This window comes from Ixodes scapularis, unplaced genomic scaffold (genome assembly GCF_016920785.2).
Source record: "Ixodes scapularis isolate PalLabHiFi unplaced genomic scaffold, ASM1692078v2 PGA_scaffold3__209_contigs__length_174095766, whole genome shotgun sequence".
NCBI classification, from domain to species: domain Eukaryota; kingdom Metazoa; phylum Arthropoda; class Arachnida; order Ixodida; family Ixodidae; genus Ixodes; species Ixodes scapularis.
In genome coordinates, this window is record NW_024609868.1 from 96,291,050 (window position 1) to 96,307,415 (window position 16,366).

The window sequence follows — 16,366 nt, forward strand, 5'->3', positions numbered from 1 at the left end:
GACGATGATAAAGCTTGGTGGTGGTTTAATGCAGCCAACAAATCTTGCAAGAAGTAAATTAATGTAGAGCCCCAGAAAGCTTTCACAAATTCGACATCAAACTGAGGGCTGCTGGGCACACATATCCGCTTTTTTTAAAGCTGCAATTGCACAATAATTGATGGAAACAAATAAAATGCAGCAAAGGGTACCACAATCAGAAGGATGGACCTTCTGTGCGTTTATTCACGCAGTACGCAAGGACATAGCAGTGGCAAAACGGCGACTCCGTCTCATCAGCCGTCTCATCTCAGGGGAAGCTCACCCGTTGCCCAAAGTTGATTTTACTATCCTTTCAATCCACTTCAGCCTTGGCAAAAAATGCAGCCTTCAAGGTCAAGTGTCCAGCAGCTGCTGTGTCAAGCTTTAAGGCTGTGCTAATTCTCGTCCTCTGACGAGCGTTTTGGGAAGAGTCACGCTAATCTGGCCTGATGCGTCCCGTCACTAGCATTCCGTTTATTGTCAACGTTTTACGTTACAATAAATAGCAGTCAGTGTGTTCCTGAACGCATCAAGTCGGCCAGGCCACATCGGTGCAAGCAGTTCCTCATATCTGCCCGTATTACTGCAGGGGGCCATTTTTCTGCCTTACCAACGGCTGGAACGCATACTTTGTCAAGTCGAGGGTTCTCTGGACACATCCTTGTTTCAGATCCACTGAAAGATTTCAAAAGATCAGAAGCCGAACCCGACTTACAAGAGCTGAAGCCTCAGTACCCGACTACTTCCGCAAGCGAGAATCGACATGGTCCTTTTTTCATGTAGTGGCACGTCACACATGACTATTCAATGGCATGCTGCTGCTGCGCCAATCACTTCCGTTTTCTTCGCTTTTTACCGCATTTAGTGATTATTTTGGGTCAGGCAGAAACACGTCAGACTCAACCATCAACTAATTTCTTTCGAAAAGTTCTTTAGCTTCCCTTTAAGAAACATTATTAGCGTTCGGTAATATTGGGTAATTAATTACTTTACAGTACAATATTTTCCAGTGTATAAGTCACTTTTTTTTATATTTTTCTTGGTGCATTTTATACAACAATGCGACTTATGAGTTTTTTTTTTTTATTTGCAGTGCAACGCAATAATTTTTATGAGCCACACGTCATCTTTTGAAATGCACCGTAACTATGTAGCCATAGGTGCTGTTGCCCCTTCCAGGAGGCACTGCTGTCGCCACACTCTTCTGCACTCTTCATAACTAAGGGTGTCGCGAACCGGCCGCGGTTCGAGTTCGACCAGGTTCGACTTTTTCAAACTTTTAGTAGAAAGTTCGTCGAACCTTGTATTGAGGTTCGACTCGTGTGCGCATGCGCGACAGGCTGGCCAGTTGGCTTCGGATTGGATGGTAATGGCTAAGAGTTGAATTAAGTGCTGCGCTGATCGGCTATTTCAGTCAATACAGTACTAAAATTTAAGTTATTAACTTCTTCAGTGAATAGAATTAGTTTCTTTTAATTGCAGTTGTTCACACAATAAAATAACCTGTTGCATAAAAAAGAAATTCTCCAAACCTAGACATGCTTGTATCAAGGTCTGGCCACACTGTCCACAAAGTCGAACCGGTCGAAACTGGTGAAAAGTTTGAAGGTTCGTCGAACCGGTTCGACCCAGTCGAACCCCGAAAGTTCGACCAAAAAATCTGGTTCGACAAAAGTTCGCGACACCCCTATTCATAACTGACCCAAAAAAACAAGAAATTTTACTGTTTCCCCGAAGCGGCTCAATGCGGATACGCAAGGCAGTGAGAATAAAACTTTTACAGCATGTGATCGATGTTGCCTAATTCAGCCATGGTCCTGTATTCTTTTACCCCAGTCCAGTAACACTGAAATGTAAGGGGGCTGGTATTCACGCACTGCAGAAAATTGTCTCGTGTCTTCTTCAGTTTTAGTTTGATGAACATCGTTTATCTGCCACACTCCAGCCGTGTTGCTACATGTAAAAGGGAGGATTGCAGCTAGCCAATCTTTTAGCAGTACCCAAAGAAGTGTGTCAAGATTTGTCTATCTGCTTGCATGTCGATCGCTCGCGTCGTCTTCGTGACTTGGCCTATTCTAGGCCTAGCGGTCCAAAGCTTAGTTCCCGAGTGTCTGGCACGTTAAAAGAACAAGGAAGGCGATTTTATTTCTTTTTTTTTTTTTTTAAATGATGTTTTTAGGCTTCTTGGGAACCTAGCACGCTGCCCAATATTTTGCAGACATTTGTGATGCGTATTCCTGTGCCTAAAAAGAACTGAAGACACCGAAACTGAATTATCTCCATTCTTGTTTCTGGGCTTCCAAAAACGGAGGGAACGTAGGGAGTGACGTCAAGTGTGAATAGTCGTTATCGGTAGCATTTAGGAGATCGAGACTGGTTACCACGATGGGTTATAGCACCGCGGTGGCGCGATCATTTCATTGGATCTTTCAACATGGACTACAATGCCGCCCTCGCGAGCGAGTTCGGTTCGGGCTTCCGTTCAGTGACCTAACACCAATGGAACGGGAGTATGTGTGCGGCATATTTCGCTATCACCCGAGGCCGACAGTGACCACCCTGCCGGCACCGAGCGGTCCGCTGGCTCTGAGCAGCAAAGCTGTGAGCAACATTCGCACAGGCGAGACAAGAGCGGCGCGTTGCCACAAGACAGGTCCTGTCCCTGTCCGACAGGGACGCGGGGGAAATGCCAAGAGGAAAAGCGGCAGCGACCCGGGAAGCAGTTTCTCTGCGGGGGACGTTTCCCAGAAAGGAAAAAATAAACAGCCCCATTTTTGATTTCACCAGAGTCGGACGTCCACTCATTTTGTCGTCAAAGAACAAGAATGATTACTGGTCTTCAGCCGACCGTTTAAACAGCCATCTACGGCGCATAAATTTGGCGTGACTACCACTTTGCAGAATCCTTCGAGTACCGTGTTCCCAAAGTAAACACGACATCGACGTCTCCAGCGTGGTTCGCGCTGTGTTCTTTTTTATTTATTTCGTTTGCCCATAGTTGCTTGTTGCCCGGTTCGCATCCAGTGTAGCAAAGAAAAAAATAAGTACGCTGCTTTATTTACGGTTTAGTAATCATCTCCGGTTCGATCTATACTTTTCATGATTATTCAAGCAGAAATTAGAACAGTATTCCTAAAAACTGCAGACAAAAATATGACCGAGGGCACGTCTCTTGTTCCGATGAATCGCTGACGCGTCTCTTGTGACGTCGCGCTTCTTGGCCCCGCATGCGTCACGTGAGCTCCGCTTCTTCTGGCTTCTCCCGCAACTCTCGGGGTGTCGCCCCAGTCGATCCCGGTACGATTATTACCGTGACTGCTTAATTGATTTGCGCGGCACACAAGCGCCGGTTTCGGCTGAAATTTGGGCAACGTGGCCTGAGACGTTCCTGGAACCCAGTTCAATCATCAAAAAAAATATCCGATATTGCCCTCATTGTCCCATTAAACTTTTGTTTGCTCGGCATGTGTACGCTCGAATAAAGCAGATAACCTTCTCATTTTGCGCGTTTTACGTCCTTCTGCTGTGAATCACTTGATTTCTCCCGCCAGACAGCACTGTGCTATAGACATTTCTCGTGAGTCAAAACATAAACGTTGTGCGTCAAATGGTACTTGCGATCTAGCCGGTTGTGCACAACTCTGATTTCGCGATACCAACGCGAGCAAAATGAAAAAACTCATCGCGTGAACCATGCAAAGAGGTGCGGCTTATATACCAACTTTTCCACAAAAACAGTTCCATATAAGGAAGTGCAAAATATACAAAGGGGGAACTTATAGCACAAAAAATAATGGTAAATAAATTTTGAATTATTAGCTTTAAAGGTTAAAAATTGATCGAAAACTATTAAATGCACCCATATTACAATGATACAAGGTGTACGCAGCATTTCACGGAGTTGAAGAATAATGCTAAATTTGGAGGTGTTTCTAGGTTTCAGTTTCTTATTGAAGTACATCTCCACACCAGCAATCCCACTCCCCGTGGCCAAAATGCACAATGTGCATGTGCCGCCACACATTCCACGTAGAAGAGGCAACATAAGAAACCCTCCAGACTGCCACGTGAAGTTTGCCTTTTTATTGTCAGTGCCAGCATGCAGACGAACTATAATGTGTGAAGCGTGGCAGTGCACACACACTGCGTGTTTTGGCCACGGGGGGGGGGGCGCAGAATTGCTGGCACAGGGATGCGCTCCGGAACCAAAACCTAGAAATACGTTCAAACTGAGCAACAAAAATGGAAAGGTGGGCTAGTGGGTGCATTCTGCAAAAAGAAAAGCATCATTACATCTATCACGAAAAGAATTGCGAGTGGATTGTGTCAGCTATATGGAGTAGAAGATACTATATATTTCAGTGTTTTCTACACAATAAACTTCAGTTGAAGGTAGCACTTTGTGTGTCTCCTTTCTTGTCCCATTCCCTGGCACTTTTATGTTCTCAAACTGAGCAACTTTTTGGAATGGTGTAAAATGCTTTGCGTGTCTTATTGACCTTTTTCAAACTATTCCATGAAAATGGTCATTTATAGTGTGGTGCAACTTAGACAGGAAAATATGGTACTAGCTGCATATGCAAAGCAAACAAATCATTCCAAACACAACACAACACTCACAGTCTGTCACAACTAAGAAACTAAATGACTCATTCTTCCAGTAATCAACTTTTAAAAATATTTGTCTTATTTACCATATTTTCCAATCAGAACTGCAATCCGTCGTTGCGATATGGAGTCGCAGTTTTTAGATTTCGGAAGACTACATTCTGCTTTGCTCCATTCACTGGCTTCTTGACAACTTTTCTGATCGCCTGATCACCGTGGATGAGTGTTGCGTGCACCATTACAACCCCAAGACAAACAAAGCGAACAGTAAAATCATGCACATGCACCCCCACCCAAACAGAAGTACTAGGCAAGAATGCAGCCATCGGTGAGAAAGGTGATGATAGTTTTTTGGGGACTGTCGTGGTGTGCTCCTGACAGATTACCGTAAAATACCGAGGAAGCGCCCACCCCACTTTTGCTAAAGGCTCGGTTAACCCAGACATTGGCGCCTGTCCCATTAAATCGGTAAAAACCAAGATGGCTACCAATAAAGAGCTTTGAAGCTCTTTATTGGCATTCCCAAGTTTGGGAAATGTTAATGGTGGGTATTTCTCCAAAGTGGGCAGTTCCGTGGTATTTTACAATATGCATGCAAGGGTCAAAAAGATGCGAGCAAATGCTACCGGGATCCCCTGCTGAAGCTATGGAATGCCACCAAGTACCATAGGAAGCTAACCAAGGGAGAGTGTTTGCACCGCCACAATGCAACAGCTTATTCTGCGTAGCAGACAGTGACATATGCAGCTGGGTCAGGATATGAAAATTCTGCTTCCCCCATCCCTATTCACCCAGCCTGGTACCCAGTGACTTCTGCCTTCTTCCTCAAATAAAGAGCCCATTCGTTACAGGCATTCATAGGATGATGACAAGGTGATTGTTGAGGAGAAACACTTCCTCAAGAGGCAAAGTGAGGACTTCAGTGATGTGATTATGTCATTTTGGAGCACCTTCTGGAGCAGCTAAAGATTCATTTTAGAGCAGCAAAAGGTACTTTTGGAGCATAAGCACACATTTCTTTTTCATTCGTACCAGTGCGAATATTATGTTAAAGGGGTACACAAATAAACTTCCGGAGCTAATTTCTTTGCTTCAACATGATGTAGGTAGGACTAGAACCACAGAAACATCAATATTTCATTGGAAAATGCAAGAAAACATATTTTAAACTGAATTACACGATAACCAAAAACCACCTTGTTATGAAGCCTCAATGAAATGCTGTGACAGCATCAGCCTCCGACAATAGCGCCACTATATCGGAAGCATGCTCATTTGTTTAGGTTACCTAGGCCACCACATAATACCGAAGGTTTGGTGAAGAAAGCCAAAGCACTGTTTGCCACCTTAAATTCATCCTGCCAGCCATTTGCTTCCACTCATCTTTTTACGTCACTGATGTCAGGGCCTGATGAACTATTTTTTTCAACATGGCGCGCACTGCTTTCAACGTCTTTTTCGCCGAGGAACGCCAACCTTTCAAAGTGACTCGGGTTCCCATCGCAGAGCTGTGCCGGTATCCGCTTTTGTGTGCGGCAGTTTCTGTGCGACGATATAAGTTCAGCGACCGTCTCGCGGTACAATTTAGTTGATGTCGACAGAGCTGCGTGGACGATTGCGTAAGCCTTGTTAGACAAGAGCAACAAAAGCGGTGCCAGTCGCTTCTCTTTATTTGTTCAGTGTCCACCATTGAGACAAGTCGCGTTCCAAAATCGTGGCGATGAGAGCATTTTTCTGAAGGTAGTACTTTTTGTAAGACGATGTGAGGATTGTACAGTCGTGTTCTCTGTGCTCTGTGCCTTCACTCGGAAAATCGCATCCCATCGAGACCAGCCCAAGCTTCCTCTATGCAGATGCCTTCCTTTTGTTCGTTGAGTGTTCGCCCTTGTGACAAGGAATGTCGCAAGATCATCGTAGTGTACGCGTTCCTTCGTGGTGGCGTGACAATGCTGCGGTCACACCACTATCGATGCGAAACGCTGCGTGAAATACTCGAGTGATGCCACAGCTGTGCTGACTCACCGGACTCTGCCTGCTTCTTTGCTCGCTCTAAAGAGTGAAGGATGTCAACTAATAAGGCACCTTCAAAGCGTTTATTTACCTACAAAGCTGGTGCCTTTGCCGAGTCTGGACAGTCATATAGCAGCAATTGCCTCATCCTACCAATGTCACACATGGTACTGTTGTCACATTAGACAACATCAGGTTAAAAATCTACCTGCATCTCACATCGTGCGAAAAACAGAGGTACCTTAGCCGCCTCGCGACGATTTCGTCCTTGAATGAGCAGCGAGCTCGCACCCAAAACCTACGTCGACGATGTCGCCATATTGGCCAAGTGGTGCAGCAGACGACAAACTATGTGTTGTTATAGTGCGTACGACTCCACCGGCTCCGCAATCTCCCGGTGATGTTACAGCCTTTGGATACTCTGACTAAGTGAGGTAGTAACGTGTTGACGCCACCAAGTGTCATCGCTCATAACTACAATACGCTTGGCTGTAGGAAGGATGATGACGTTACAGGCAAGTTGTAGGCGCAACAGATATCATAGCACGTACGACCCACCCGGCTCCGCAGCCTCCCGGCGATATGTTACAGCCTTTGGACACTCTGACTAAGCGAGGTAGTAACGCATTGAAGCCACCGAGTGTCAACGCTGATAAGTATGGTACGCTTGGCCCTAGGGAAGCCGATGACGTTGCGGGCAACGGATATCCCAAGACACATCGCGTTTTTCGATGGCTGATGTTGAAGCGCTTGCCAGAATCAAACATTTAGACCGAGAAATACAGCCATCCGTTTGAAATACAAGCGTGCGACTGTCATTAGCAGATAGAGTTGATCATGTTTAACTTACTTCTAAACGTGAGAGGTATATTTTAAGTTTCTATTTAGTACCCCTTTAAGATTTATGTGCTTGTATACTTTGCCTTCCTGCTTCTGTGCAACCTTTAGATGGCATCAACAGCATGGCAGGTTTGATTCCAGGCAGGTTTGATCTCGTAATTTATTTGCACGTAGAAGAAAAAGGCACAGTAACAAGATGCCGACTGATGAAAGGCGGTACAAACTGCTGTGCATGGGTATTTTAGGTATGAAATCAAACGTAAAGCAAGTACTTACCTAAATCCACTGAAATAATGCTAGAAAATAATAATTTCAATTGCCCAAATTGATGTATTCTTTAAGTTATAAAGGTTGTAATAAACCTACAGTTCTTAAAAAACTCCATGCAAAGGAAAAAAAGATTTTTTTTTAAAGAGCCTGGATGGGAAAAGGAAATACAAATTTGTAGTTGGTGGTCGCGGGCGCCGCAGAAAAGTAGCCACTATTTATCATGTGACTGGCCGCTCTCTATCACGTGGTGCTTGCGCTCTTTTGGAAGCTTCCTATGGTTTCTAAAAGTTACTTATTCATTCTCGTTTAAAGTGCAACAAAACAAAGGAGATTAATAAGTCAATTTTAGAGCCCAAAGAAAGCTCCTGAAAGAGCACCAGCACCACGTGAAAGACCTGTGAGCCGGTCAGAAACTGATGGCGGCATTGCGCTAGAGTGTTCCCTTCTGGCGGTGGCAGCGGCGGCTTGGAAAAACATGTTGAACCGGTGGCGCACTACGCTCAGCGTGCGGCAACGGCGGCGCTGAGCAGCAACACAGAAATCTACCACGTGATCAGCAGCGGCTCCCGCAGGTGCCAACCACGAATTCATTTTGCATGGTAAATATAGCTCTAAAAATGTTTTTCTTCATTGTAAATCTTTTTTTTTTTTACATTCTTTTTACCATCTAGGCTGTTTAAAAAAAATATTTTTTTTCCTTTGCATTTGTTTTTTTAATATAGATGGAATATTAAGCTTTTGTCATTTGATTAAAAACATCAATGGTATTTTGTAAGCAAAACTTCATAACAAAAAACAGCATGTAAATGATAAATATGCGTTCTCATAAAAAAAACACCTAATTTAGTTTGAATTTTTTGTATTCACTGTGCCATCAAACAGATAGAGGCTATATGAAGGTAATAAACAGGCTTTGTACTTTCCCAGTTGCGACCGAAAATCACTGGTAAACATGCGCCAGTAACGAAAATAAAAAAAAAAAATTGGTTAAAACCGAAAAACACCGGTTTCAGGAACATTTTAGTGCTAAGCGATTACTATTTTGGCCAAAATGCCCATTCTAAACTTTCGTTGAGCATGCTTTGTCGCCAAGAATCATTAAAGTTTTCTTGCAATTCTCAAGTACCCTCGATGAATCTTGAATGTGAAAAAAAATAGCATCAGAATATCACAGTCTATCATACTATACACTAGCCGCAATTTTTTCAAAAATTGTGTGTAACTTAAAGGAGTGCTTTCCCTTTAGCACGCAGGTGCACTGCGGCGAAGCAGGATATGCAAAATCGTGATGCCTACAAAGTGTTTGTAGCTTCACTGCAGTACGCAGTGACAAGAGCACTCAACGACGCCAGCCATTCAGTCAGAACAGACAACGAGCATGAGAAATATTTCGAAACTTGCGAGTGCTGTTAATGACTGATACGGAGATCAAATCAAATATGATGTTATTTAAGAGAACATGCACGTGGAAAAAACATCTTTTTTATTATTTATGATCTGCTCTTTATAAATATATTGTGTTATATCTTATATAGCTTCTTTTTATATGCTCTGGATGCAATGTATATGCAGATAAAACCATGTTCTTGTGCACACATGGGGCACGGCAACACACTTAAAGGGGCGGGGCAACGACTTTCAGACTCTGGCCAATTGACTGCGGATATTAATCTGTGTCACTTTTAGAACGAAAAACAGAAAACCGTATTTCTTGCGAGCGCTAGTTTTTATGTAAAAAAATGAAACAAATTGAAGGTCAAAGTGCCTCTCAACTCTCCACGTTGCCTTTCGAGTGACGTGCTCTGGGGGATCACGTGGTTTCCCCTTGGGTTCTCTCTTCAGAGAACCCAGCTGCTTCCTCCGTGATTATAGACTCTTAAAGGGTTAGCATCGTCAAAAGTCGTGGCGAGCGATCGACACAAAAGACGGTTCGCCATGGGGGTGACGGCAAGTGTAGCAGCGGAGGGGGACAGGTTTTGTTCACTTCCGCGTATCCCCCAAAGTATGTCACACATCAGTTCTGTTAACCACCACAAGCAGCTGCAGATCAGCAAATATATTGTTTTCTTCTTTGCGATTATGCGCTGGAATAGCAGTTTTCCAAGGCAAGGTGACGCGTTTTTGGTCACTTGTGCTTGGATAAACACTATAAAAAATACAAACTGCCAATTCTTTCAACACTAGACTCAGTTGCACTGCCCCTTTCAAAGAGCCTAGTAAAATAAACTAATTCACTCTTTTCAAACGACTGAGTTAAACGAACAAAAAAAATAATGCGTGCAAAACTTATTTTAGATTAAAATAATTAAAAATTGCAAAAGCACCATTTTAAAGGGGTTAATGAAAATTTCTAAAATATTTCATAAATATAAAGAACATACATTCTAACCAAACCTACAAACATACCAAAACATACATTCTAAAGTATATTGCAGATTTGGTAATAGAATAATATTAAAAACAAAAAATTCTTGTGCGCAAGCTGTGAAAACGCCCCAAAATTTCGTAAAGAGAAAAGTGCATTTGAATGTCACCATAGATGCATAGCGATACCCTGTCACGACAGAAAAAATAATATTTTGTTAATAATATTCCACGATAAATTGAAGCTACAGAAAACTTCAATGCACAGGGGACGACTAGGCCTACTTGTCAATGTAAATGTGATGGCGGGTGACTTTACAATGAGGAACCACGCACAAAAAAAATGGCTTAAGTTCATTCTGTTTTGGGTTGCAAGGAGGACTTTAAACGCGGATATGACTAATATTGCGATCGTAACCAGCATTTATTTATTTTTTACGTAAAATATAGAGATTAGAAGGTAATAAAACAACATAAAACCCAATACTGCAGATTGGGTGAGTTGGTAAGGCATCATTACGAACCAGCACACAGGTAGACAGTTATTCAGAAATAACTGTCTTTGAATAACTGTCTACCTTGTGGGGATTTCTGTGGTCTCCCTTCCCCGATGGCTGCGATAACGGCCGCTGGTCGGAACACTCGGCCCCCTTCGCCGTTAGCTCCAACCTGTTTGTGAGGCAGAGGGTCACCTGGCTTGGGGGGCTCTCCTCTCACTTTCTCCTGGGGGGACCTCTTTCCGTCCCTCCGCTCGGACGTGAATCACTGCTGACAGGCGAGGAGGCTTCCGCCTCGACTTTTCCCGCTTTCGGGAAGGGGACTCCTCCCGCGGATGCGATAGAGTTCGGACGTGTCGCGAAGGACTTCCTTTGCCAGATCTGGACTGCGCTCTCGGGACGGTGTCGACAGGGTGAGCCAGCGTGTTTTTGGTTTTCCAATAAACACCGTTGGACCCAGTCCTATTGTGGTACGTGCTCCTCCTTTTAGAGAAGCGATCAGTTGTGCGGCTGATGTTCGGACCCGCCCGTAGCGGTGTTCTCGAGAGAAAGCTGCGGGGTGTGGGAGTAGGCTTGGCGTCTCCCGATTAGAGACCGCCGCTGAACCCTTCGGTTACCACCACCCGTCACCATTGCGGTCTCGAAGCGGGTCACTCTGGCATATGTCCTATGGCCGCTCGTCGGGTCCATTTCCCAACTGAGTGCCTTCCTGTCACCATTGACAAACTGGCCACCTTTTCTTTGTGGTTTTGTTTGCTGTTTGCTTCTGCCCGTTTCTGCCGCCTTTGCGGCCCGGGGCAGGCGAGCGTCAGTTGCGCACGCCCCCTCGTTTGGAGGCTGTGGCACCCTTTTCTTCCCTTTGGGGAGGTCTGCGGCCGGTTCTGGGCGTGTTGTCTGCTGGCATTACGACTTCGCAGGTCTGCTCTGAGGTCGTCCACCCCCCCCCCCCCCCCTTTCACCAGCCCACTGCGGCCGAGATGGCGCCGAGCCCCCAGGGTGGCGTGTCTGGGACTTCCTCAGCTGGTCTCCGCGGGTGGGCGGCGATCGTTGGCCTTTTTGGTGCTGCCGCCTTCACGACCGCCTGACTACACCCCACTGCCGGCCAGCTCGTACCGCGACACCTGGGTCCAGCTGCATCGGTATGGTGTTTGTGATGCTCTGCAGGGCTGTGGCAGCGACTGTCAAGTGCTTGGGACTTGAACTTTCCAGGTCTTCGGTCCTGCAGGCCACCTGTTGACGGCGGACACTGTGAAGACGCGCGCTAGGTGTCGCGTGTATCTGTTGGGGGTGCACATAGAGATATTTTATTTTATGAGAGCAAGTGGGCCTCCTTTATTCTTCCTTGAGACCCACCTACCGTTTCAAGGAGGGGGGGATGTGGGGATTCCTGTGGTCTCCCTTCCCCGATGGCTGCGATAACGGCCGCAGGTCGGAACACTCGGCCCCCTTCGCCGTGAGCTCCGACCTGTTTGTGAGGCAGAGGGCCGCCTGGCTTGGGGGGCTCTCCTCTCACTCTCTCCCGGGGGGACCTCTTTCCGTCCCTCCGCTAGGATGCGAATCACTGCTGACAGGCGAGGAGGCTTCCGCCTCGACTTTTCCCGCTTTCGGGAAGGGGACTCGTCCGGGTGACCGCGAAAGAGATAATACGTGCGTCGGCGACTTCTCCGATGCTGGTCATGGCACTCCGGAAGCCCGCGTCTGGCAGGTAGGGAACTTTTCTTACCTTGCCGGAGCGGGGTGCATTTTGGGTGGGGGCATTGTAGTTTTTTTTAGAAGAGTATTATAATAAATGCTCTTGGACTCTGTCTTTACTCTGTGTCTTTACGTGTGTCTTCAATTCCGCTATATTCGAGAGAGTGAGACAAGGAAGTTGATCATTGGCACCGACGGAGGTAATTAATCGAACCCACCCGCGGTAATGTAGCCCTAAATGTCGTCTATATTGCCGCGGAGATGTGGGGACCGCGCTACTAGGTTTGACGTCTCCTTTGAGATCGCCGCCGCTGTTGAGATAACGCTTTGGTCACTCTACCGGTTCCTGTGTTGGTAGCTAGCAAAACCCCACAACCTGTGTGCTGGTTCGTAATAAAACTCAAACTAGGGTCAAAATGACCCTAGTTTTTTAACTAGGGTAGTTTCTCGATTCGCATCTTCCGCTAAGGCAATAATTGAAAGTTTTGGAAATTCACACCAGCCTACCGTAACAATCCGGCCATGGAATGAGGCCTGATTTATTCTATTTTGTACATAAAGCAAAATAAGCTTTGGCACAATGTTGGCACAAATTCCTCACATTTTGGCAAAACATAGCAGGATGTAGCATGATAAGCACTTTGGCACTGTTTGACGCAAACGGCTCAACAATTGCATCAATGTGACTTCTACAACCAGGGCATCTGCCAGCTTATCAATCGGCGGAAAAGATGTGTCAGTCAGATACATATGGGAGATGGACTGACCTCACCACCAAAGCTCGTGATTGCAGCTTTCTTGTCTCCTTGTGATAATAAAAACATTTTGCCTGCCCTCATGGGTTTGTGCAAGGCCACAAGTTTATTTACTAATGCCAATAAAAAAAGACTGCACTCAACACAATATACAATATGCAATTCGAATCTGATAAAATGTGCAAGTGCTTACCATGAGTCGCCCTGATCATGCAGTAACCTTTCTCTCCTGTCACACTGAGGCGGTCGTCCGACAGTTTCAGTTGGGGGGCTGAGGACACAAAGAAATTGTGTTTGTCACAGATACTGTCACACACAACACCACACAATGTAATACTACTACAGTCTAAGCACATTACAAGAGACATGGTTACAACGGATATTTGGATATAACATACCGATTTCTGAAGTTCGCTTGATTTTCCTCTACACACCATTGACTCAATTTCATATCTGCCATACAGCATACTCCTCTTACAATAGACCGAAATCTTGGTCAGAATCAAAGTCTGTTATAACGAGCTTAGACTGTATGATCTAAACTTCAGTATGACACAAATTTCTTCCCAAACTGATAAGTATTACAGTGGGAATCGCAATAATTCAAACTCTGATATTTCATACCTTCAGTTCATTCGAACAAATTAAAAAAATGTGGTTGTCTTGCTATGTTTTCAATGCATTTATAAGCTGCTTAATTCAAAGAGTGTTTGATTTGTTCATATGTTCATTGAAGCGGCTTAGCCCCAATGAGTGTGCTTTTCATCAAGTGCCTATGAACTGCGGGAAAGCAATACCCACGGAGCACGCGGTCATTGCTCTTCTACAGTATGCGGGTGCAGGATGAGAAGTGCACTCGATAGGGCTAACCCACTGTGATTATGCAAGCAGAATTGTCCTGACAACCTGCTTTCATTTTGTCGTGCCTGTATGTTTTTGTTTTTTTCTGAGGGGGCTATAGTTTAGGTTAAAGAAATAATATTTGCATATAGCGAGAAGATTTATAAATTCTCTCGATTAGGATAGCTGGGCGCGTCTCTTTAGGTTTATTTTTATGTCGAAGCTGTCATTTACATGCCACCCCAATCTAGGCATTAGACTTTCTGAGGCCACGGTTCATAGATCTAGTTAGACCAACTGTGCTTAGAAGTGGACAAGAAGAAGGTTGGAACAACCTTCATGAGTTCAGCTGAATTTTCGTTTAAGTATGGTACTACAATAGTAAAAGGCTCGGAGAAACTATTCTATATTCAATGAAAAATTCTACATTCAATGAGAAAACATTCGGCCAAAACCACTATTCACTTCGAACCTCACCAATGTTTTACGTGTGTGCCTGCTTATAAATAGGCCTGTGTAGAGCAAAGTGTAAAAAATCTGCTTGGTATGGGTAGCCGCTCCTATAGAAAATTAGTACTTTGCCTCTCATTAGATTTAAATGACTTTCTGATAATTCAAAATTCTGATATTTCCAATAAAAATCTGTGGCTTCCTGGAGTTTCAAGTAATGAGAGACGACTATAATTTAGACAACTAATGTAGGCGGAAAGAAATATGTGCATAAATTTCCAGCTCATAGCAGTTTCCTTTCCGGCTGACACGTCCGAAAACTGCCATAACGACGTAGTTGGCGTGACGCGTTGGCCCACTCAACCACAGCCGCATCTTTGTTTTGCTCCACTCGCCCTCTTATTCATCTTCTGGCTTCTCTGCACTCGCTGCGCCGCACTCCTTTCCTGGGCAGGCATGACCTTGAACACGGCTAAGAAGGAATTGAGGCTTCCAGAACAGCCCGTTCACCTCTCCGTCTTGTTCTGCTTCTGTTACTCCTCTTTCTGTTTCACCTTTCTGCTACTGCACCTTAGCCACCAAGCCTGGAAAAAAAGTGCCCGCTTCTGCCTTGCTTGATGGCATAGGGGAGCCAAGCCATCGAGCATAGCACAAGTGGGCACACTTCTGCCGTCCTCAATGGCTCAGTTCTCCCAGTCGAACAGCTTCCCTTCGCGTGAACATTAAAATACACGAGTCAAGCTTCATTGTTTTACGTTGGTGCACAAGTTGGGGCTTCACTATTCTGCACCGGCATGCTAGGAGCTGCGGCTGATGCAGGGGAGCTCAGAAAATATTGCTCTCTTAGAGGCCAACGTCCTCCTTTAACAATAACACATGGACCTCTGACAATAAGATAAGCTAAAAAAAGAAACTGCATTCGAAACAAATGTGGAAGTTCTCCGCAGTCACGAACGTTTGCACAAAATAACTCGCTGCGCAAGAGTTGCTTCTTCCTTCATTGCACATTCCCAAAATCGTTACTGGACGTTTTGTTTTCTCCATTCACACGTTTCCTGTCATGGTCCGCTGAAAAACGCATCAATGTGGCTCTACCATGACTATTGTGCCTGGATGCTGGAACGCATTTTCCTCCAGAGTGTCTACCATATTCTAAAAAGTGATCCCCCCAATTTCTGCTCGGTGACGTCGTAGAAGTGTTGCGCTGCCGTTGGTCGCGATCCCGTTCCACTGCAAGTCGCTCTCCAGCTGCGAACTTTGACAGCCGAGAGTTGGGAAATCGCGACGCGAACCACACTCGCATTCTCTCTCACTTTCTTTTTTTTCAAAACTTCTAAGCTAAATTGCCAGGATCGCGACGTCTGACAGCGTGACGCACCGACTTCCGCGATGTCGTCTGTCGCCACTTGGGGACCGCACCACAACTAATGCGCTCACCACGGTCGTGCATGGCCAAGAGCACCGCAGACGGCTGCAGCTTGCGGTAGAGCCAGCCGGGGATGGGCTTGCCCGCCCAGTCGGTGCTGTCGTCAAACTCCTGCCGGAAGGGGGCGTGGGGGTCAGGCTCGGCCAGGATGTAACGGTAGCCATCCTTGTTGTACGGATGCTCCAGGGGGTAGCCATTCGGGGGAAGCTTGGGCATCACCAGGTCGCTGCAAAGCGGGCTCTCTTTATGCTATCCAGTTATCTGTACTATTGCACCGTACTGTTGTATGCAAACCGTAAAACTCCGTAAGAATGCCTGCCCAAAATGAAAAGATAAATGGTGAAAAGGTGGGGTGGGCTATCCTTGGGAATGCCGCAGCAGAACTCTATCAAAAATTAACGATACACATTGGGATACCTGCTACAAACCACGTGATGAGGGAACCGGTACCACAGATCGCAAACACAGCAAATTCGCATTTCACGGTGTGATAAACACGCGGGAATTCACTACAAACTCCTATGTTTGTAGTTGGAAAGGATACCGATGCATTTTACCCGCAGAAACCCACCGAGAACTCGCATCACACGGAA

The 16,366-nt window shown here is 45.5% G+C and overlaps 1 protein-coding gene across 1 annotated transcript in view; it reads right to left on the bottom strand.

The window, feature by feature from the left end:
- The window catches only part of LOC8043103 (set1/Ash2 histone methyltransferase complex subunit ASH2), a 58,566-nt gene that overhangs the window by 19,228 nt on the left and 22,972 nt on the right, over positions 1 to 16,366 (bottom strand). The window contains exons 10-11 of the mRNA XM_029966856.4: positions 15,785 to 15,999; positions 13,251 to 13,328 (exon numbers count right to left, since the gene is read on the bottom strand). Of these exons, the coding sequence (XP_029822716.2) occupies positions 13,251 to 13,328; positions 15,785 to 15,999 (293 nt within the window). The remainder of the gene's footprint in view (positions 1 to 13,250; positions 13,329 to 15,784; positions 16,000 to 16,366) is intronic.